Source organism: Geotrypetes seraphini, chromosome 16, assembly GCF_902459505.1.
Source record: "Geotrypetes seraphini chromosome 16, aGeoSer1.1, whole genome shotgun sequence".
NCBI lineage: Eukaryota > Metazoa > Chordata > Amphibia > Gymnophiona > Dermophiidae > Geotrypetes > Geotrypetes seraphini.
This window is the reverse complement of record NC_047099.1, coordinates 50,892,576-50,914,255: the sequence shown is the minus strand read 5'-3', so window position 1 is coordinate 50,914,255 and position 21,680 is coordinate 50,892,576. Positions and strand designations below refer to the sequence as shown.

General features: G+C 45.8%; 2 protein-coding genes across 8 annotated transcripts in view; one reads left to right on the top strand and one right to left on the bottom strand.

Moving 5' to 3' along the window:
• Nucleotides 1-5,635, top strand: part of ADGRE5 (adhesion G protein-coupled receptor E5) — a 75,577-nt gene extending 69,942 nt beyond the window's left edge. For 5 of the 6 annotated variants that reach the window (XM_033924303.1, XM_033924301.1, XM_033924302.1 and 2 more), the window contains 3 exons: nt 1,159-1,327; nt 3,434-3,547; nt 3,656-5,635. In XM_033924303.1, the coding sequence (XP_033780194.1) occupies nt 1,159-1,327; nt 3,434-3,547; nt 3,656-3,688 (316 nt within the window). In that variant the 3' untranslated portion in view covers nt 3,689-5,635. The remainder of the gene's footprint in view (nt 1-1,158; nt 1,328-3,433; nt 3,548-3,655) is intronic. The other variant, XM_033924300.1, reaches the window with a different exon arrangement.
• Nucleotides 5,636-6,317: 682 nt separating this feature from the next.
• Nucleotides 6,318-14,958, bottom strand: DDX39A (DExD-box helicase 39A). Of its 2 annotated transcripts, none has more exons than XM_033924304.1 (11): nt 14,810-14,958; nt 13,839-14,048; nt 13,605-13,732; nt 12,459-12,551; nt 10,485-10,668; nt 10,247-10,365; nt 9,543-9,674; nt 7,713-7,822; nt 7,232-7,376; nt 6,857-7,004; nt 6,318-6,567 (listed from the first exon to the last, which is right to left on the bottom strand). In XM_033924304.1, the coding sequence occupies exons 2-11, from the start codon at nt 14,044-14,046 to the stop codon at nt 6,551-6,553; spliced, it is 1,284 nt and encodes a 427-aa protein (XP_033780195.1). In that variant the 5' UTR covers nt 14,047-14,048; nt 14,810-14,958; the 3' UTR covers nt 6,318-6,550. The 2 variants fall into 2 exon arrangements, with proteins under 2 accessions (XP_033780195.1, XP_033780196.1); XM_033924305.1 differs by having other exon boundaries at nt 14,814-14,942.
• Between the last annotated feature and the right edge of the window lie 6,722 nt (nt 14,959-21,680).

Sequence of the window (21,680 nt, the reverse complement as noted above, 5' to 3'; positions counted from 1 at the left end):
GATATAGCCTACCCTCCCGTACATGTAACATTTAGAACTGTAAGATTTAGATAAGCAGAGAAATGAGCTAGTGTCCTATAGGACTATAAGTTGTATCCCTGAACCTATCATAAGTTCTGGCTTAGGACCAATAATAATTGTAGAAAGTTATAGAAGTAACAAATGAAAATTGTAGTTTTTGCATGTATTAGTTTGCATATGTTTAGTGAAAAGGGCATAAAAGTCCGTGCATTTCCTGATTCTAACACTCTAGTAGGCAGGCTGTTCACTGCACTAGAGTCCAGCATGCTGTAATAAACCTCTTGTACTTTCTTCACGCCTCTGACTTTGTGTGTCCAAGTGACCTTTCAACACTAAGAGGGAAAGTGTTCTGAGGTTCTGAGTTTGATTCCTGCTGCAGCTCTTTGTCACTCTGGACAAGTCACTTAACCATTACCTATTCTATGAAGTTTTAGAATATGAGCCCCTTGGAGACAAAAGTACTTGTGTATACCAAATATAAACTGCTTTGGGTTCTCGCATAGAAAGAGAGTATATCAGATCCATGACTTAATAACCAATCTCCCTCTCAACCCCATCCTGGTTAGCATCTAGTTCACTAGATTAAATTGTTAAACTAGGATTGGATCACAGACAGTAAGTGGGGGGGAATCGCCCTGGACTCCATCTTGATGGGGGCGTTAGCACCTCTCTGTCCCCCCCACGCCACACTCGCATCGTCCCCCACCCGCACCACTTTAAATCTTCAGCCCCAGCAACTTCTCCAGCCTGGCTCCCCTCTGAAATCATTTCCTGGTCGTGGGGCCAGGAAGTGACATCAGAGGGATAGCCAATGCTGGCGCAAGCAGCAGGCTGGAGAAATTGCTTGCACCGGAGACGATTTGAAGAGGTACGGAGAAAGGGAGGGTGCAAATGTGGCGCGGAAGGAACTGAGAGAGTGGAGGGTGCAGGGGGCGTAACCTACCCTTGGTACGCCAATGCTCACAGGGGCAGCACCTCTGTACCATGCAATTCCCATGTAATGTAACCCTCCCCCCCCCCAAATTATATTCACAGCCGGATATCCTTCTTTTCCAGGAATTACACGTGAATTTATTTTTTAATTACAAGTAAGATTCTTCTGTAGTTCTGAGTTCATTGTTCCCTCCTCACCCACAGGACCTTCACAATCACGGCTATCGCCCAACTCTGCATCCTGGGATTGACTTGGATTTTCGGCATCTTCCAGTTCTCCAGGCACACCTTAGCGATGTCCTACATCTTCACCATTCTCAACTGCCTCCAGGGTGTTTTCATCTTCCTACTACACTGCCTGCTGAAGAAACAGGTAACCCTCCGCTCTGCCCCCAATCCACAACCCTGGAGAACAGGCCCCTACAGGAGACTTATTCTACTGTTCAGAAAGGCGGGGACTAAAGCTGCCCCCACATCCACAGCTCTTGCACTATTTCTACAGCACTCCTACTGGGAGAGCCAAGAATTGCATGAGCTATGAAACGCCCCCAATCCCCATAATAGCCTCAGGAGAAAATGAGCACATACCAGGTTAAATTAGTTTATCGCAAACTGTGTTGCAGCAGATTCCAGGTGTGCCTAGACAAGACGCTGGTAAGGAGGAGAGGCACTGGCTGACTGCTTATAGGCCATGCCTCTCGCGGCGAGAGGTACATCCTTTAGGCCAGGGGTGTCCAATGTCAGTCCTCGAGGGCCGCAATCCAGTCGGGTTTTCAGGATTTCCCCAATGAATATGCATTGAAAGCAGTGCATGCACATAGATCTCATGCATATTCATTGGGGAAATCCTGAAAATCCGACTGGATTGCGGCCCTCGAGGACCGACATTGGACACCCCTGCTTTAGGCAGTCAACTGGCGCCAACGACTCTCTCTTCGTCTGCGTCTCTCCTCCTCTCCCTGCACCTGCCCTCCTCCAGGATCCCCCAGCGAAAAGACAGCAGGTTCAGGGTCGCCGCCAGATGGGCCTTCACCGCGGACATCACACATGAGCGTGGCGTTATCGTATTGACGGCTGTGAACTTCCGGGTACCTTCCAGCTGGGACACTGGGTTTAGTGTGCCACCAGCCGAAAAGTTTGCAGGACACTGGGTTAAATAATAAGTGTCCAGTATCCTGTTTCCAACAGCAGCCAGTGCAGGTCACAAGTACCTGATGCAATCCCAAAAAGTAGCAAGATTCCTGCCAATCCCAGGGATAAACAGTGGCTTACGCCAGGACTATATATTGGTATGTTATAAAGATTTTTCTAGTCCATCTTGAATTAGTTCATGGACAGATAACAAAAGAGAACTGGACCAATTTGTCCAGGAATTACAAAACTGGATTATAAAATTTATAGTGCAAGATTAAATTCAATTAAGAATCATTTACGATGAAGAAAAAAAAATTCAGCAGTTTTCTAAACCGGAAATAATGCCCACAAACACAAAATCCCAAAGAAGCTAATTCCGAAAACTAACAAGTTGCTATTGAATTGACAAAGAGAATTGTTTTCATGGATTTTACTTTCTTAGCCTTAGGAAATGTTCAGATGATAAAAGATTTCTCATTTGATGTTTAGAAAGAGGATTACGCACTTATGGAGTTTTCTTCCAGGAACCTGTCCAAATCTTCCATAAAATCGGTTATGTTAACTGCTTTACTTCATCCTCCAGCAATGAAATCGACCTAGTGCCGAAAACACGTCCAGCCTTCAGGCTGAATCCTATGCTTTCAAAAGAAAGGTCAACCCTTTCCAAAAGTACAAGGACTAGGAGACAACTCGATGAACCTACTGAGCAGTACATTTAAAACCAATCCAGAAAATATTTCTTCACTCAGCGTGAAATTAAACTCTGTAATTCATTGCCAGAGAATGTGGTGAAAGCAGTTAGCTTAGCAGGGTTTTAAAAAAAAAAAAGGGTTGTGATAACTTCCTAAAAAAATTAAAATTCCATAAGCCATTATTAAGACAGACTTGGGAAAATCCATTGCTTATTCCTAGGATAAGCAGCGTAAAATCTGTTTTACTCCCTGGGATCTTGCTAGGTACTTCTGAACTAGGTTGGCCACTGTTGGAAGAAAGATACTGGGCCTAATGGACCTTCGGTCTGTCCTAATATGGCGATGCTTATGTACTTAAGATCACTTCTGTAACAGGGTACTCACATTTACACGCCGCTGGTATGTGAAGATAGTCGAATTTTGTCACTTTTTTTGCAGTTAACACTTTGGGTGCATAAGTGGTAGCAGGTCCATATAGGTTTCTAAACATATGTAAGGTTGCCCATTCCAGCTCCCCGAGTATGCTCTCAGCGTGTGGCACTGAGCACCTGCATGGAAATGCTTTTTACGGAACTGCTCCCTTTGTGATCAATGTGAGAGAAGCCAGTTTGTCACGAGCGTGAATTCCACCTCGTTTCTGTCTTTGTTTGCAGGTGAGGGAGCAGTACCACCGGTGGTTCTGCGCCATTTTCAGATTGAAGGAATCCGACAAATATTTCCCTTTCTCCAGCTCTGCCGTCCCGTTCTCCTCTGCCTCGCAGTCTCGGGTACGTGGAGGGAAAGGCCCTTGATATCGATGCCAGTGGGACCCAGGGTACTGACAGTGTCGGGCCATCACTGCCCACTCACTTCACTGCCTTTCTGTCTTCTTACAGGGAAACCAGTCTTCCAAGGAGTCAGGAGTGTGAAAAGGAGCTGCCGGAAATCCCCCCGAGCTGTACAGAGGATGAAAGCGCTCCAGCCTCGATTAAACCACTCTGCTGCCTTTTGCAATTTTTGCATCCTGCTGCTCCTCTGTGGGGAACTGGCAAGTCCCAGCCGACAAGCTATTACTTCAGGAGCCTCCAGGCAGATGTAGGTGAGGCCTGACTCGACCAGGGGTAGTCACAGGTCAGGGGCCACAGCTCTATGAACTTCTAGCCATGGTTTCTTTCCATGGCTGCCATATTTGCACAGCTACTGTCTGCCTGACCTAGAAGCAGAGCCGGGCAGAACATCCTGCGTAAGCCTCTTTCTTCTCCAGTATCTACCTAGAGGCTAGCAGAAGCCTTTCCCCGCTCTTGCCGCTTACAGCTCCAGATAGAGGAACAACTGAGGGTTTACTGCTGCTAATGCTGGAAATGTTTTTGCAACTTTCACCCACCAGACATTTTGCCAGCTGCAGCACCTCTAATGGACAACTGCTTACTTCTATGGGGCCATAAAAGGACTTATTTATTTGTCTTTGTCTGTATATAACTGTTTGTGGTAAATTTTAGAGGCTACAACTGGCTTTGAACCTAGTTCAGCTATACAGGAGCGAGGTGGGGGAAATGAGCATAAGACGGGCAACCATTACCTCCCTACTGAGGAGATGCTGTGGGCCAGGGTAGTCACAGCATCAGCTCATGGAAAGCAAGCCTGGCCAGGATAATCCAGTCAGATGGCAAGGGAGGTGGGTATCGAGGAACAGTGCAGAGTGCTGCTCTGGTGCCCCTGGGCCAGCCATGCCTTGTGTTCAAACACACCAGCTCTGGCTTTAGCATGGTGTCAGCTGTAGCTGCAGTGCATGCTGGAAGGTGAAATCCAAGATGGCTGCCTTCACATTCAGATTTTTGGTTCAAGTTTCTGAGACCTAATGATTAGCTGGGGATTTTCACGATTTAAGCTTGAACATGCGAGATCCCACCTCTGAACCCTGTTGCCCAAAGACTGGGTCACCTCTCTGCCTGCCTGTGAAGATCCACCTTTATGACCAAGCTCTTAACTTGTTCTCCCATCCCATATGCAGCTCCCTTTCGAGCTAGGGAGAGGCCATAATTTTTGATGGCAGTTTTTATGTCTCTACACGGTACAAATCTAAAGTTCCTTTGCGTGTGTCAGCAATTCTAATACTGCTCCTTCCAGGAATGTAGCACCTCATTCTCAAAGGCAGAGCACCAAGGTCCCATCTAAATAATGCAGGAAATTGGCCCTTCACAACCCCTTAGCAAAAAGGACCATGCTTCAAGAAAGGAATTAATTTTGGACCAGATCTACCATTCTCGGGTACAGCAGGTTCTGTACTTGGTTTTATTTTAAAGCCATCAAAGGCAGAAGCTGGAGCAGTGGTAGTTGAATTTCTGCCTTGCTGTGCTCTGGCCTGACCTGTATCGGGTAATAAAAGCCCCGTAAGATGCCCAACCAATACAGTAGTTATGGACAAAGCAAAGTCAGCTTTAGCGACACCACCACAAAACCAGTTTTGGTTTTTAAATAATAATAATAAACCATGCAACTTTCTTTTCAACAAAAGCACACCTTAGAGGGGAGGGAGGAATTCTGACCTCTATAAGAACCATGAGGGGTTTGGCTTTCCTGTGACCTCCATCCCCCTTCTTTCTCGCCAAGAATTATGCAGCTGCCAGTTTGCAGAGCTGCGCGATGACGATCGAATGAAGGGGGTTTTTTTTCAGAGGAGACCCCAGTATTCTTGATGTGCTGAATCCGCTGGAAAAGAATGGGTTGATGCCCTATTTTTTTTTTTTTCAGGAGACCTAACATCCCTGGTTGCGACATGACTCATGTCTTTGATGGCAAAGTTTAGAATTTGTATAGCTAAAATGCTTGAAAAAAAAAAAAATGGACTGAAGATATATGGGGGAACATCAAACTCCCAGAAAAAGTCAAATATGACTAGGGCTTCTGATTGGTCCAGAAAAATGTGTCTTTTGTCACTGAATTATAGTGAGTGTTCAGCTGTGAATTCCAATTAATGTAATTTGACATATGCCCTGGGATTGATGTTCCCTGTGATTTTTTGTTTTTGTTTTAATTGTTGGCTAATTAACCCCCACGCTGCAATTTGCCAATGTTTCAACTCATGTTGCCTGCATCCACCCACTCTGCGGCCCATCAGACGCAGTTTAAGTCATAGGTATGGGGGTCCTCATTAATGGCACTTGTTTGCCTTCATGGTGTTTACTATCCCTCTCCAAAGGTTTCAGCTTTGCCGATATTCCTGCTCCATTGCAGGGTTGATACAAACGTCCTTGATTAAAATTAAAAGTTCAGAGATTTATAACAAACCCTGTTTCTTGTTTCATGTTTGTGAAGAGAGTGCAAAATGCAGCAGACTCCGGGTTGGAAAGAAAAATGGGGGAGGGATGTTTGCGAGTATCAACGGCGAAATTATGTCCTAGGGCGCAGGGCAGGTGGCGTTTATCTCGCCAGTGTATAAGCAATACCTGTTGAATATCTCTGGCAGCTTCCCCTGACCCTCCCTTCAAGCAGAAAACTGAAAATTGAGGGGGGGGGGTTAAGGTCTTCCACCCCCCCACCTCCCATTGAACAGGTAGGCAAAGCAAGAATACAACATCCGGGTCTCTTTTCAAATAAAAGATTTTTTTTTTTTTTATACACAAACTTAAAAAAATTTGTAAAAACAGCAAATATAGACCCAGGCTCCTCCTTCGAAAACGGAGCTCGGATCGGAAGTAGCAGTTCCAGTTGGGGACGGGGGCTCGGTCATCTTCCTCAACCCCACTGAGAGGGGACAGTTCAGGAGACGGCAGCAGCAGCGAGGGCAGAGGTTATCTGCTTTGCTCAACTGAAAGAAACAGGAACGGGGATTAGAAGAGTATGGTTAAAGAGAGGAATGGTTCATAGAGATCTCTCAGATGACAGGAGGGTGATTACAACCAATACAGATCTTCCTCTTCCTCCCCAAAAGGTGAGATATACCACCCTCTTATGTCTTGCTTCCATCACCTGCCAAGGGAAGGAGAAGGTCAAAACCCTGACCACTGTCCTCCCAGCTTCAATTAACCTTTTCATCCTTCCCCAGCCCGTGCTAATGAGGGCACCCTGCCTGTCTGATTTCCCCCCGCGGTACATACTGTAAGTGGAAATGTCGATCTCATCAGGCAGCTCCGCCACGTTCACCTCAAAGCGATCTTGGACATTGTTCAGAATCTTGGCATCGCCCTCGTCCGAAACAAATGTGATCGCCAGGCCTTTGGTGCCAAAGCGGCCGGCACGAGCCACCTGCGTAGAGGGAGGGAGAGGGAATGAGAATCCTGCGAAGTCCACCAAAGGCCTGTAGCAGAAAGGAGATGCCTTCCAATCTCCTGCCGAAACTACCATTTACCCATTCTACAAAGATACCCACCCCACATTCCCCTGTACCCTCCCAGCGGGAAACTCACACTGCCACCTTCCCCTTCACTCTACCTTTTCCTCGCAGCTCCCCGCCCCCAGCCCAGCAGTTTTACCCTGTGCAGGTAGGTGTCCGAATCCTCTGGCATGTCGTAATTAAAGACTATGTTGACCCTTTCGATGTCCATCCCACGGCCAAATAGGTTAGTGGCCACCAAGATTCTCCGCTGGAAATCTTTAAACTGCTGGTACCGAGACAGTCTGCAAGAGGATAAAAGCAGTGGTAGGTTCACAATAGCTTTCACAGGCATCAGAGCAGGAGATGAGGTGAAGATGAGGGAGAAACGAAGTATGGGGGGGGAGGGCAGTGCATGGAGGATAGGGCAGAAGAGAGAGGGTTTGTAAAGTAGAGAGGGGGAAAAAAAAATTCAAAAACAGGTGCAGCTTCTTGAAATTCATCAGTAACCAACCCAGACATCTAGAAAATTCAGAGCAGATAGCCCTTTTGTTACTCTCTCCCTGAATTACCCCCCAGCTCCTGTCCCAGAAGAACCCCATCACATCTTCCCCAGGCCCCAGTATCATCTGCACCCTCACCTCTCCTCCTGAGCCATCCCTCTGTGAATCGCGATAGCTGGAAAATTTTGTTCGACCAGCAGCTGAGCCAGGGCGATACAGCGTTGCACAGACTTCACAAAAATGACCACCTGTAGAAACCAGACAGAAGGAAGAATCCATCACCGCAGTAACCCCCCCAGATCTCCCCCCTACTCCAGCAGCACACAGTGCCGGACAAACTTCATAACGCGCCACCTAGAAGCAAACAGTTCTGCCGCATTAACTTCTGTGGCCACCCCCTTCTACTGGTTATTCGGGGCGGTGGGGACCCCGGCCCTGCCTACTGGTGGATCTCTTTCTGCTGTCCTGTGGTAGGATTCCAGCCTCCTGAGCAAAGGACCCAGTTTTTAGGGTAATCAACCGTCAGGGCCGGCCCAATGGGCAGTCACCCAGGGCAACTCAGGTCTAAGCCACACAAACTCCAAGAACCATCAGCACTTAATTTAACCCTTGTTTTTAAATGACTGATTGCGATTTTGTTGGGTTTAATATGCAAAATCCTTGAGGCTGCAAGAGGTGGGGTGGTTAAGGATGATGGTTCGGCTGGCGCACCCACTACCCCCTGCACCGATAGTTTTGGTAATGTTTAGATTCATACAGAAACTGGCAGTAAGACAGGGTGGCTTGAATTAAGCAGGGGAATCTGCAGAGACAGAAAAGACACAATTCAAAAGGCCAGACTGCTGTTATCCACAGACACTGTACTGTGTTTAATGAGGAATGTGGATACCAACTTAATCCAATCTTCAGTTTTATATACCGATTCATACCTCACAAGGGCTCAACTCGGTTAACAAGGTTTCCTAAATTCAATTAAAGAGTACTGCAAATATTCATTTGGGACTAAGGAATCCATTGGAGATTTTTGGAATAAATGAGGTTTTTTTGTTTTTTTTAATTCTTTATTCATTTTAAAACTTTCAAGTGTACAAAAATTTATAATAAATAAACATAAATCTAAGCCCTTGTGCATCTTATCATTATATCTTATAATTATAAATATAACCCTCCCCCTCCCCCCCACAAATCCCTCTACTTATTTTATTTTCATATAATGGAAACCCACCCCCCACCCAACCCTAAATCTTACATAAATATTAGAAAAATGGCATTAATCATGACAAAAGGACGTTAATGGCTCCCAAATTTTAATGAAGTTTTTATAATTTCCATTTTGCACCGCTATTGATCTTTCCATTCTATATATGTGACATACTGAATTCCACCAAAACTTAAAATTGAGCCTACTATGATCTTTCCAGTTATTAGTAATATGTTGGATGGCAACTCCAGTCAAAATCAATAAAAGTTTGTTATTACACATTGATATCGGACTCTTTTTTCTCATAGACATACCAAAATGCACAGTATCATAAGATAACGCTACATGGTTTTCCAATAAACAATTTACTTGATCCCAGATTGAGTTCCAAAAGGCTAAGATATGGGGACAATAGAACAAAAGATGATCCAAAGTCCCTACATCCAGATTACAATGCCAGCATCTATTAGACAAAGAACTATTTAACTTTTGCAATCTAACTGGGGTCCAAAAAGCTCTATGTAACAAGAAAAACCAAGTTTGTTTCATAGACGCTGACATTGTACATCTCATTCTCCAAGACCAAATTTATGGCCATTGAGATGCTGAAATATCATGCTTTACCTCAGTGCTCCAAATATCCCTAAGAGTTTTTACCATTTCCCGAAAAGTGGTTAATTGAGAAAGGAATCTACTTATGCAGGTTGGTCTGTGTCGCAGGCCGTGGCTCTGAGACGACCTCTTCCCTCCACCTTTCCAAGCCTCACCTGGTTGAACTCCAGAACGTCCAGCAGGTCAAAGAGTTTTCGGTTCTTCTCGCTGTCCTTCAGCTTGACATAGTACTGCTGCAAACCGTGCAGTGTCAGCTTCGTCTCGTCATCCACAAACACCTCCATGGGCTGCAGGGGGTGGAGGGAGAGCAGAGAGGGTCACTGAACGCATCACGCCTGAGGCTGGAGCCACCCGTTAAAATATTAGCCCATCGGAACTACTGCCCTCGCGTCCCGCAAACGGTTCATAGAAAACCCCGTGAAAGACAAAGGCGCGTGCCAACAACTGAGCGCAAGACAGAAGTGCGCGCCGAAAAAAATTATAGTTTTTAGGGGCTCCAACGGGGGGGGGGTTTGTTGGGGAGCCCCCCCCAGTATACTTAATAGAGATCGCGCCAGTGTTGTGGGGGGTTTGGGGAGTTGTAACCCTCCACATTTTACTGTAAACTTAACTTTTTCCCAAAACCCCCCACAACGCGGCACGTTCTCTATTAAATAAAATGGGGGGCTCCCCAACAAAACCCCCCATCGGAGCCCCTAAAAACTATAATTTTCTGTGGCACGCGCCTCCGCGCTGCACTCCCGGCGCGCTTTTGACCTGACACCCCCGCAAACTGCGCGTGTCTCGAGGAGAGGTTTAAAGAAGGCGCAGGCGTGGAGTTGGAAAAGAGAGTTAGCGCATACTGGAGAGCTCTACTCACGTCCTGCATGAACTTCCTGCAGACGGGACGGATCTCCTTGCTGAGAGTGGCGCTGAACATCATACACTGCTTCTCATGTGGGGTCAAGCGGAAGATTTCCTGCACGTCCCGCCTCATGTCTACAAGAGGCACAAGAAGCATAGTGAGGAAGACACTCAAATGACAGAGGAAACCGTCAGGCCCGGCGATAGGTGCCTCTGAATTCTCCCCCCCCCCCCCTCCCCAGCCCATTCCATACCCAGCTGCTCCAGCATCTTGTCGCATTCATCGAGCACAAAGTGCTTGACGTTTTTCAGGCTCAAAACCTTGCTGCGCACCAGGGCCAGGGTGCGACCGGGGGTCCCCACCACAATGTGGGGACAGCTCTTCTTCACCAGCTCCTCGTCCTTCTTGATCGCGAGGCCTCCGAAGAACACAGCCACCTATAAGCAGAATGCAGGTGAGAGAATGAAAAGAGGGGAGTGGGGGGGGGAAGAGAACAGATCTTTCTGTTAGGCCCTGGTATCCAGCATACAAATGAAAAAACACAGTTCTGATCCCTCGTCCCCCAATCTGTCTCCTCTCAGAACCTCCCTGCTGGGACAATGTGACATTTTCAAGCACCTGGTAACCAGAGCATTCTGAGTCAGAATCCTAACCTGTGTGGCTAGGCCCCTATCACACCCCACACCACCTCGGCTACCAGAGGAAACAAAGACAAGGAACGATTGTTTACCTGTTTCCCCTGCCTGCAAAGCCATCGGGATGCCCTGGCACTCCTTACATGAGACTGACCCACAAACATTGTTCCTAGACCTGTTTACAAACTGTTGCAGACCCAGCTAAAATCTGAATTCTCATTGCACTCCTCCCTCACCCTTGATTTTATTTATTCATATGTTTATGTCCCATACTAAAAAAAAAAACTAAATAGGCAGAGCTCAATAAAACCTTCATAAACATTCAGACATTAGATGAGAAAACAAACAGGGCTATGGTTATACAACTCAACCCAGCAGGATGGGATTGGACTCCCAGAGTTAACACAAGATAGCCCAGCTAAAGGAGCAAATATCTCATTTCTCCTAAACACAATTGTTAATCTGTGAATAGAATTAATCAGATGATGGAAAGGCCCTGCCTAAATCAATACATTTGCTAACATTTTTAATATCTACGCCAGGGGTGTCCAACCTGCGGCCCAGTGAAGTATTTTGTGTGGCCCCAGTCAAGGGCGATGCAGTGTTTTCCTCTGCTGCCCCTGGGTGTTTATCGTCTTGCTGGCTCCCTCCTCTGTCTTGCTGCAGCGTTTGTGCAGCCCCAGAAACATTTTTTTCGGACAATGCGGCCCAGGGAAGCCAAAAGGTTGGACACCCCTGATCTACGCTGTGGAACACGACCCCATTCTATTGAGGCTGTTGCATGATCTAGTTTCTTCCTAGCTTTATAAAACAAATTCAGATATAAGCTCAAGGTGAGTTACCAATTCAAGGGCAGTAGATGCCTTAGAGCATTGGTTCCCAACCCTGTCCTGGAGGACCGCCAGGCCAATTGGGTTGTCAGGCTAGCCCTAATGAATATGCAGGGAGCAGATTTGCATGCCTGTCACTTCCATCGTATGCAAATCTCTCTCATGCATATTCATTAGGGCCTTAGAGGGCTCAAAATCTAAGTTTGTATCTGAGGCAATAGGAAGTGGACTTGAAAGTCTGGCTTTCTTGGGTCTTAAGCAACTACTCTGTTCCCCCAGATTTAAGTTGTCAACTAGATCCAGATTTGCAGGACGCAGTTGATCCAGTCCTGGGTTTACATCATTGCATGGTGCAGTCCTGATTTCTCTAGTAGTCTAGTGCATCCCCTCTCCCACCCACCCCCAAAAAAGTCCCAGCATGCACTGAGGGTAAAACCAGGACTAGATCCACCCTGGCTCCAGTTGGCAGCTGCATCCTAGTCCCATCCCAATATGGCATCTCACCCGTGAAGGTAAATACCGCAGATACTTAGTTCAGGGCCCGCTGGCAAACATCCACCTCGCATCACTCACCCTACAGCACAAATAACCACTTACACAACACCAGGTCTAGAATTCTGCAGATAGATATACAGGGACACCTGACTTTATATCAAATATGTGATTTCTCCAGAAGCAGCAGCAGAACCAAAAGGATCAGTAATATGGCAGACTCGAAGGGTGGAAGGCGGCACGTGTGCCCAAGAAAGACACAACACACACCTTGACATTGCTCATGTACTTGGAGAAGCGTTCGTACTCTTTGCTGATCTGGAAAGCCAGTTCTCGTGTGTGACACATGACCAAGACGGATACCTGCAGGACAAAGACAGAAGACGGCTCATGTTAAAACCACAGTGGTTTTGTCTCTTTTATGTTCAAAGTCTCTTCCAATAGCAACCAATTGAGCCCATGAAGGGTGAGGTACTGTGGATCCAGAATCCCAGGAAACCACCCAAGCGTCACTTTGAATGGTCCTGACCCAAAAATTCTCCTTCTCAAGATTATGTGGTATTTGAGACTTTCACAGTGGTTAATAACAATTAGTTTAAAGAAACTCTAGAAAGGAAATACATTTTATTACAGGAAATAGGGTAGGGAATCTTGCAGAGCTGGAGAGAACCACTGCTTCCACGGGGTGTTCCTCTATGCCCAACCACATCAAAGGGCGAAACCCAGCCTTTAAAATGGAAGTGAGGGAGTTAGAGGTGGATTAGTTTAACTTAGATGTTTATAAACTGCTTTGTATTTGGAAAGGGGCTCTGATTGATGCACAGAATTACAAAACAGAACAAAGTCTAATGTGAATTCACAAGGTTCAATTTTTTTAAAATTCTATTCAAGGTTTTTATATACAGTCTATGAAAGTTATCTAAGTGGTTTACAATGAGGTACTCAAGCATTTTCCCCCTAGCTGTCCTGGTAGGCTCACAATCTATCTGATGTACCTGGGGCAAGGAGGGATTAAGTGACTTGCCCAGGGTCACAAGGAGCAGTGTGGGATTTGAATCCACAACCTCAGGGTGCTGAGGCTGTACCTCTAACCACTAGAACACTCCTTCCTTTTGATATCTCACCTGCCATAACAACACCTAAACACTTAACAAAAAAATTAAATTAGTTTAAAGGCACATAAAAAAATTACATTTTTCTAGAAATGAGAGAGTGAGCAGAGAATAGAGAGAAGCAGTGTGTTGTACTTTATATTATGATGCTGAAAGCTCTGGGGCTGTCATCTCCCCTCAGGGGGTATAGGGGTTTTTTTTCCATAGAAATAAGTCTTGAAGCACATCTTTAATTTCAGCAGTCCAATATATCTATGTATCATCAAACACCCCCCCCCCCCCTCCTTGAAGATAGCAATTGTACCTGTCCATCCACTGGCTCAATCTGCTGTAGGGTGGCCAGCACAAAAACGGCTGTCTTACCCATTCCCGACTTGGCCTGGCACAAGACATCCATGCCAAGAATTGCCTGTGGGATGCATTCGTGCTGCACTGTGGGGAGACAGAGAAGGAGAGATGAGCAATGCCAAAATCGGTGAACGACTGGAACCGCTGCAGACTGGGTGAAGCCCATAATGCCAAGTTTCGGAGAGCTTACCCTCCGACGGATGCTCAAAGCCACAGTCAACAATGGCCCGGAGTAACTCGGGCTTCAACAAGAAGTCCCGGAAACCAGAGCTGTGAATGGAAACATAGGAACCCTTCACATCCTTTTTGGCGGAGGCCGGGGTGGTCTCGTTGACCGTCTGGGGCTCCTCATCCTCCTCGTAGTCCAGCAGCTCCTGCTCCACATCCTGTTCTGCCATGTCTTAATGAGGAGAGAGAGAGAGAGATGGGTGTCAGCGATCATCTTTCCCTTGGAGCGGGAGGGAGTGGAGAGAGAAGAGAGCATCCAGGGGAGGAAGCTATAGTCCAGAGGTAGGCAATTCCAGTCCTCGAGAGCCGGAGCCAGGTCAGGTTTTCAGGATATCCACGATAAATATGCATGAGATAAAATCTATCTCATCTCAAGGAGGCAGTGCATGCAAATCCATCTCAAACATATTCATGGTGCAGATCCTGAAAACCTGACCTGACTCCGGCTCTCGAGGACTGGAATTGCCTACCCCTGCGTATATAGTCTGAACCTCCTCCTCCAACCTGGGAGGTAGGAAGGGAGCATATGGCTGGATTGAGACATTTGTGGTTTTCTTCCCTTCCTTTCAATGTCTCAATCCGGCCTCCTTTTTTTTTTTGCTGGAGGCATGTGTTGCAGGACAAGCTGATCCAGTCCTGGGTTTACCCCACTGCATGCAGGGATTTGTAGTCTCCCCCCCCCCCTCTCTTTGAGCAGCGCATTGGGAGAATCCGAACTACAAGTCCCAGCATGCAACGGGGCAACGGCTACCCAGGAGCCGTCTGCGTTGAGGCTCGGGGAGGGAGGGGTCAAGTTCCCCCGCGACTCTTCCTCCGCACGTGGCCGCGGCTCCCCTCCCCCGCCGCTCGCTCTTTCTCCCCTCCCCCATCTTTCGCCCTTCTTCCATCCCCTCCGCCCCCCTCCCCCGCTTCCCGTTTCCCCGAGCCGCTCACGTGCCCTCCGCCGCGCTTCTCCTGTATCTTCTGCGCTAACCGGAACTGCCGGTTTCCCTCTTCGCCGCGTCCCCGCCCCACGCACACGGCTTTCTCTGCTCCCGTTGGCTAGCCTGCCCGCCTATCAGGGCCCCGCTCCTGTTTCCTGATTGGCTGTGAGCTTTCTGTCGTCATGCTCCTCTCGCGCGGCGAAGCCTGAGCTTTTGTTTATTTGTTAATCGCGTGCCGTTCAGTCAAGCGGCAGATGATTGGTCAAAGTGCTCTGAAGATGGCTTGTGATTGGCCTTCAGTGTGCGTCGCTAACCTCCCTGATGTCGTTGGCGGCGTCATGCTTAGTGAGGGCGGAAGGACGGTTCTAGGGAGCAGCCTGAGCCTTTGAGCACAGCATTGTGGGAACTGGAGTTCCCAGCCATGGTTTTGGAATTTGCAGTATGGGATGAGTGCGGGCTGATCCTGCTCGTCCCATAATGCACCAGGATGGATGACTGTCTGAAATTCTTCTCTTTTATAGTTTGGATTTCAAGGTTTGATTAGGGAATATAAAGAAATAAGGTAATGCCTTTTTTATTGGACTAACTCCATGCATTTTATGATGAGCTTTTGAAGGGAACCAACCCTTCTTCAGATCAGAAATAAGCAAATAAAAAATGAAATAGTATCCTCACCAAATGTAAATGGGTAAAAAGGCTAGAATTGCTCTAGTATCTTTACAAAAAAACAATTGTGGTGGGCAGGGTAGATTTTCCAAACTTTTATAGATACCATCAAGCTTTTAGTATGCGGCAGGGTATGTATTGGATCCTTCCTGAAGTCTTGGAGCATCTCCCTGGCTTTATTTAGAATGCCAACTCCTGTCTCCATTGCCTTTGTGTCATGTTTTAAGTATCAAGTTACCTAGGATTTATAAGGAGAATAGAATTTTATTCTCCACATGGCAAACATTAAAATTAATTAATAACTCAATACCTATTCCAATTCACGTGCCAATAATCAAATTGGCGGATATAAAGTCATCTGGAAGCATTGAATGCAGGCAGGTATACGCGCGTTAGATGATGTGATGTCAAATGGGAGGATGCTTGAGTTTTCACGACTGCAACAATCTTTTGATAGTTCAAAGTCCCAAGCATATAAATGGTTGCAGTTGAAGCAGGCTATTCAGAAAGGGTCCCCAAATGGCGTAATTTAAAGGATCAGTATAGTTTGCCAGGCTTCTGCTTCCAGACAGATTTCCTAGGGCATCAGGCTGCCAAGTGGTATAAATGAATACCTGAATTTTTGAATAAAAAGCCAAAAACTAGTCTTAGAGATATTTGGAGCATTGAGACAAAGCAGCAGATTTCTGCTTCTCAGTGGCCACGGATTTGGACTTGGAGGATGAGATGCACAGCGTCAGCATCTGTGAGACAAACCTGTTTTTTCTTGTTACATAGAAGTTTTTGGACCCCTGTTCGTTTACAGAAATTGGATAGTTCTAAGTTTAACAGATGCTGGCACTGTCATCTTGATGTAGGGGACACTGGATCATCTATTGTCCCTTGATACTTCAATTCTGGAGATCCATTTGGGGTCAAATTATTACGATATTGGAAGTTCCATTATCGTCATATGATATAATATTGTTTGGAACAATATTATTCCCCCAAGAGACCAATCAATGCAAACCAGAATAAATTGCTCCTCATCATGACAGGAGTCACCCTGCAGCTTATAATAAAAAATTGGAAGAGTTGTGAGAACTTAAATTATAGTTTGGGGTGGGAATCCTTATGCCAGATTTATAAGTTTGAAAATATTCATTCTTTACAGCTGGGACACCATAGCAAATTCAAGGAAATTTGGGGCCCGTTAACAAAATATTGTAAGATTTAAATGTTAATTATTAACAGTATTTCCCTTTGATTCATGAAAGATTGCTGTACACATCCAGGAGGGGTGGGTGGAAGGGTTTGTGAGGGGTTAAACAGCTGTATATTATTTGTTGGAATAGAATGCAGTATGTTGTATTATTTGATTGTTAATCTGTTTGCACTATGTATTGACTTCAAAAATGAATAAAGAATATAAAAAAAAGAAATAAGCAAATGTTGGCAAATATTATTATATATAAGGAAAACAAGAAAGCATTTCATGTTTTCCTTCTGTGTACTGATATTTGCCAACACTTGCTTATTTGTGATCTGAAGGATTGAAGTAAAGCCCAGAAGTCTCAGTCCGTCCTCCTTTTTCTGGAGCCATATGGTAAGCCAATCTTGAAACATAACTCCTAGTTTCCTCATTCTTTCCAAACGTCAGATATTTCACAAGTTTATAGTACATAAGCACATAAGCAATGCCTCTGCCGGGTCAGACCTGAGGTCCATCGTGCCCAGCAGTCCGCTCACGCGGCGGCCCAACAGGTCCAGAACCTGTGTAATAATCCTCTATCTATACCCCTCTATCCCCTTTTCCAACAGGAAATTGTCCAATCCTTTCTTAAACCCCAGTACCGTACTCTGCCCTATTACATCCTCTGGAAGCGCATTCCAGGTGTCCACCACCCGCTGAGTAAAGAAAAACTTCCTAGCATTTGCTTTGAATCTATCCCCTTCTAATTTTTCCGAATGCCCTCTTGTTCTTTTATGTTTTGAAAGTTTGAAGAATCTGTCTCTCTCCACTTTCTCTATGCCCTTCATGATCTTGTAGGTCTCTATCATGTCTCCTCTGAGTCTCCGCTTTTCCAGGGAGAAGAGCTCCAGCTTCTCCAATCTTTCAGTGTATGAATTGCCAAGAACACTATTATTACCTGTTTATTGGGAGACCCCACACAAGTCACTTCTCCAGGTTTGTTCTAGTCCTGGGTTTACCCCATTGCATGCAGGAATTAGTAATCATGATATCCTCATTGCATGCCGTAAGAAAAGCAAGACACTAAGCCCCTGCGTGCGTTGGGGGTAATCGGAGGCTTGGATCAACCCCGTCACATGAATCTGAATCCAGTTGGCAACCTCCTTGCACTCGAACTTAAATTGTGCGCTCTTTGGAGAAGGAGCAGGGCACCAGAAAAACTGTCTTGCAAGGCACGTCATCCACTGACGGGACTATAATCAGACACATTCTGTTCATAATACAGTACTTGACTATTTGAACAGCCTGGGCTTAGGTCAGGCTCTCAGGGCATAGGGAAGCCAAGAAAGGATGAGAGACTCAGTAGCGCAGCATGCTAATGTCACAAATAAAGAAAATTATGAATGCAAAACTAGCTGATTCCTCTCTGACATGCAGTGTGTAAGTTAAGTGTGTAACTTATACGTGTAACTTACACATGTAAGTTAAACGTGTAATTTAAGTGTGTAACTTACACGTGTAACTCACATGTTTATATTACACATGTAAGTTACATGTGTAAGTTACACATGTATGTTAAGTGTGTAACTTACACGTGTAAGTTAAGTGTGTAACTTATAAGTGTAAGTTATACACTTAACTTACACGTGTAAGTTACACATTTAATTTACATGTGTAAGTTACACACTTAACTTACACGTGTTAGTTACACACTTAACCTACATGGAGACCGAAATGGAGCCCCTATATATAACCCCTCTTTAGAGAAGGAAGAGAGAGAGGAGAAAGGCTGAGAATAACAGAGAAAAGAGGAAGGGACAAGAGAAATGGAGAAAGCAGAAAAGAGAGCATATCCCAGCCATGCTCCTTGTGACCCTGGACAAGTCAGTTAACCCTTCATTGCCCAGGTACCATAGTTAGATTATGAGTTGGCCGGAACAGATAGGGAAATACTTAAGACTACCTGAATACTATTCAATGTGAACAACTTTAGATATAAGTAATATATAAAAAAAATACAATTATATCAACAAAAGAAAATCATGCAGGCCACTGGAAAAAGTTATTTGAGAATGTTACTGACCTAAAAATGCACTCATTCAGCTGCCCCTCACTGTCTCTCTTCACTTATCTCCCCCTAAGATCCCCCCTGTGAGCTCCGCTCAGCTGGTACATCCCTCTTATCTGTGCCCTTCTCTTCAGCTGCCAACTCCAGACTCCGTCCCTTCTGCCTTGCTGTGCCATATGCTTAGAACAAGCTGCCCAAATCGCTATGGCGGACTCCGTCTCTGGCAGTGTTCAAGGCCCAGTTAATAGCCCACCTCCTTGCGAGTGCTTTCAACTCCTAATTCCTCTCACCTCACCCATCCCAAAACCTATATGCCACGTCTGTCCAAGTTAGATTGTAAGCTCTTCCGAGCAGGGACCGTCTATAAATGTCAACCCACCTCTTTGAGAGTGCTTTCGACTCCTAACTCCTCTCGCCTTCAGTTCTGCATCCCCCATCCCTATATGTCTGTCTGTCCAAGTTAGATTGTAAGCTCTTCCGAGCAGGGACCGTCTATAAATGTCAGCCCACCTCTTTGAGAGCGCTTTCGACTCCTAACTCCTCTCACCTTGGGTTCTGCATCCCCCAACCCTATACGTCATGTCTGTCTGTCCAAGTTAGATTGTAAGCTCTTCCGAGCAGGGACTGTCTATAAATATCAAAAAGTACAGCGCTGCATAAGCCTTTCAGTGCTCTCTATATAAGTAATAGTAGAAATGTTGCTTTGAAGGGGCAAGGTAAGTTATGCTAAGAAATTAATAATTCACTGCAAATTGATGCAAATGTTCATTTCTCCCAACTGCTGGAGAGAGATAAGGCTTTCTCCACAGACATTCAAGCATTTCACAACCTACTGGACAAATTTATTTATGAGGCAGCTATGTTTTTCCTCAACAAACAGTTGGTTCTTGAAATCAGAATCAGTTGGCAGACAAACTCAGCTGTCAACAACATCCACATGGTAAATTCCACCTATAGACCTTTTGGCCGATGCAAAAGTCAGATGGCTTTATCATTGCCATCATAACTAAACAATGGGTAGACTGATTCAGCCACTAGAGGGCCCTCTAGCACAGTAGACAATCCTGATCGGACTCCCACGTCACTGAAATCTGATGGCCTTCAGGGGTCAGGGCCTCCCCGTCTGGCCATAAAAGACATGAGTGAGACCCTTAAAGGCAGATGTAATACAGAGTGTTAAACTACTCATGTTTTAATGCACTATTTTTGCGACTTAAACTTTATTCACATGGCAGAATCACCAAAATGTGCCTTCTCTGTGTTGATGAAGAGAAACATTCTGGAGTCTCTGCTCCTGACTTGTCCTCCAGCCCACTGGTTGATCAGCAGGTCTAGCCTCTATTTCCCTCATACTGCTGGAAGTATAAGGGGTCCTGGAATCAGGAGTCTGAGGTAGCAGGAATGTGTGTGATTGTCTAAAAGTAGCACTGTGCAACCTGGGGATTACCCCACGCTATATAACAGGGCGTGCTCAGCTGGTTGGCTTGATGTAGGGTTACCAGATTTTCCAAATGGAAAATCTGGACCCATGGTCCCGCCCCATTCTGGCTATCCACGCCCTGTTTTGTCCCATGCCCCACCCCCTTGACATGCACGAGCATCGAGCGACGTCGGATGCCATGTCCGAGGAAATCTGGACGTCCGGTACCCCTAGCTCTGCACAGCACTCTTACCATTTCATCCCTAGGCCAAATGCATGCCTGGGATGGTATGTCTATATCGGTAGTCTCAAACTCGCGGCCCGCCAGGTACTATTTTGAGGCCCTCGGTATGTTTTATCATAACCACAAAAGTAAAATAAAACAGTTTCTTGATTATATGTCTCTTTAGTTATAAATGACAATATTATTATTAAGACTTAGCCAAAAGGAAAGATTTATAAACTAGAAAGAGTTTTACCTCCTGCAAAATTGTCATTTCTTTAATAAGACATTAACTATTTTTTTAAGGCCCTCCAAGTACCTACAAATCCAAAATGTGGCCCTGCAAAAGGTTTGAGTTTGAGACCACTGGTCTATATGATAAGAACATAAGAACTGCCATCTCTGGATAGCCCTAATGAATATGCATGGGGCAGATTTGCATGCCTGTCACCTCAGTTATATGCAAATCTCTCTCCTGCATATTCATTAGGGCTATCCCAAAAACCCGACTGGGAACCACTGCTCTGGAACAAAAAGAGGTTGCACACTGGATTTACTACAGCCAGTACGCTTAGTGTCCCTATTCCACTGCCCCCCACCCCGACTCTCATTGGCCTGACTCCAGCTCAGGCCACTGTCCTTCCGTTCTGTTGTTAAGCTCCAGGGCGACTTGGTGAACATCACTGAGTTTTCGTGGCAGAATACAGAAGCAGATTGATGGACCCTTCTTCTGCAAAGTACAAATTTGATGTTGTCGCCATTGTCGCATCTAATGTGATCCTCCGCCTCCAACACCGCTGGCCCGATGGGTGGTGCATCGTTAGTCTGACATCTCCGCTGAAACCCGTCCACCTTGGGAGGCCCTGCTGGTAGGGAAATTACCGACGGCATAGCTTTCAGCTTCTCAGATGAGCACATGTCCCATTGACATGGCAAGCTCATGTACCATGGCTGGAGTCCAAGCCACTACTACTGCACAAAATCAGATTCCAACCCCAGCTTCCCCACATATATCTGAAAGCTCCCCCCCCCACACCCCCAAATAGTTCATTGTCTGTCACACCTCCATATTATGATCATTCTGTAAAACAAGTCCTAGGTTTACCCCATTGCATGCAAGGATTTGAGGTCTTTTTTCCCCCTTTGAGCAGTGAGAGATTAGAGAAACTGGACCTCTTCTCCCTTGAAAAGAGGAGTCTGATCAAAACATTCAAGATACTGAAGGGAATAGACTTAGTAGATAAGGACAGGTTGTTCACCCTCTCCAAGGTAGAAAGAACGAGAGGGCACTCTCTAAAGTTAAAAGGAGATAGATTTCGTACAAACATAAGGA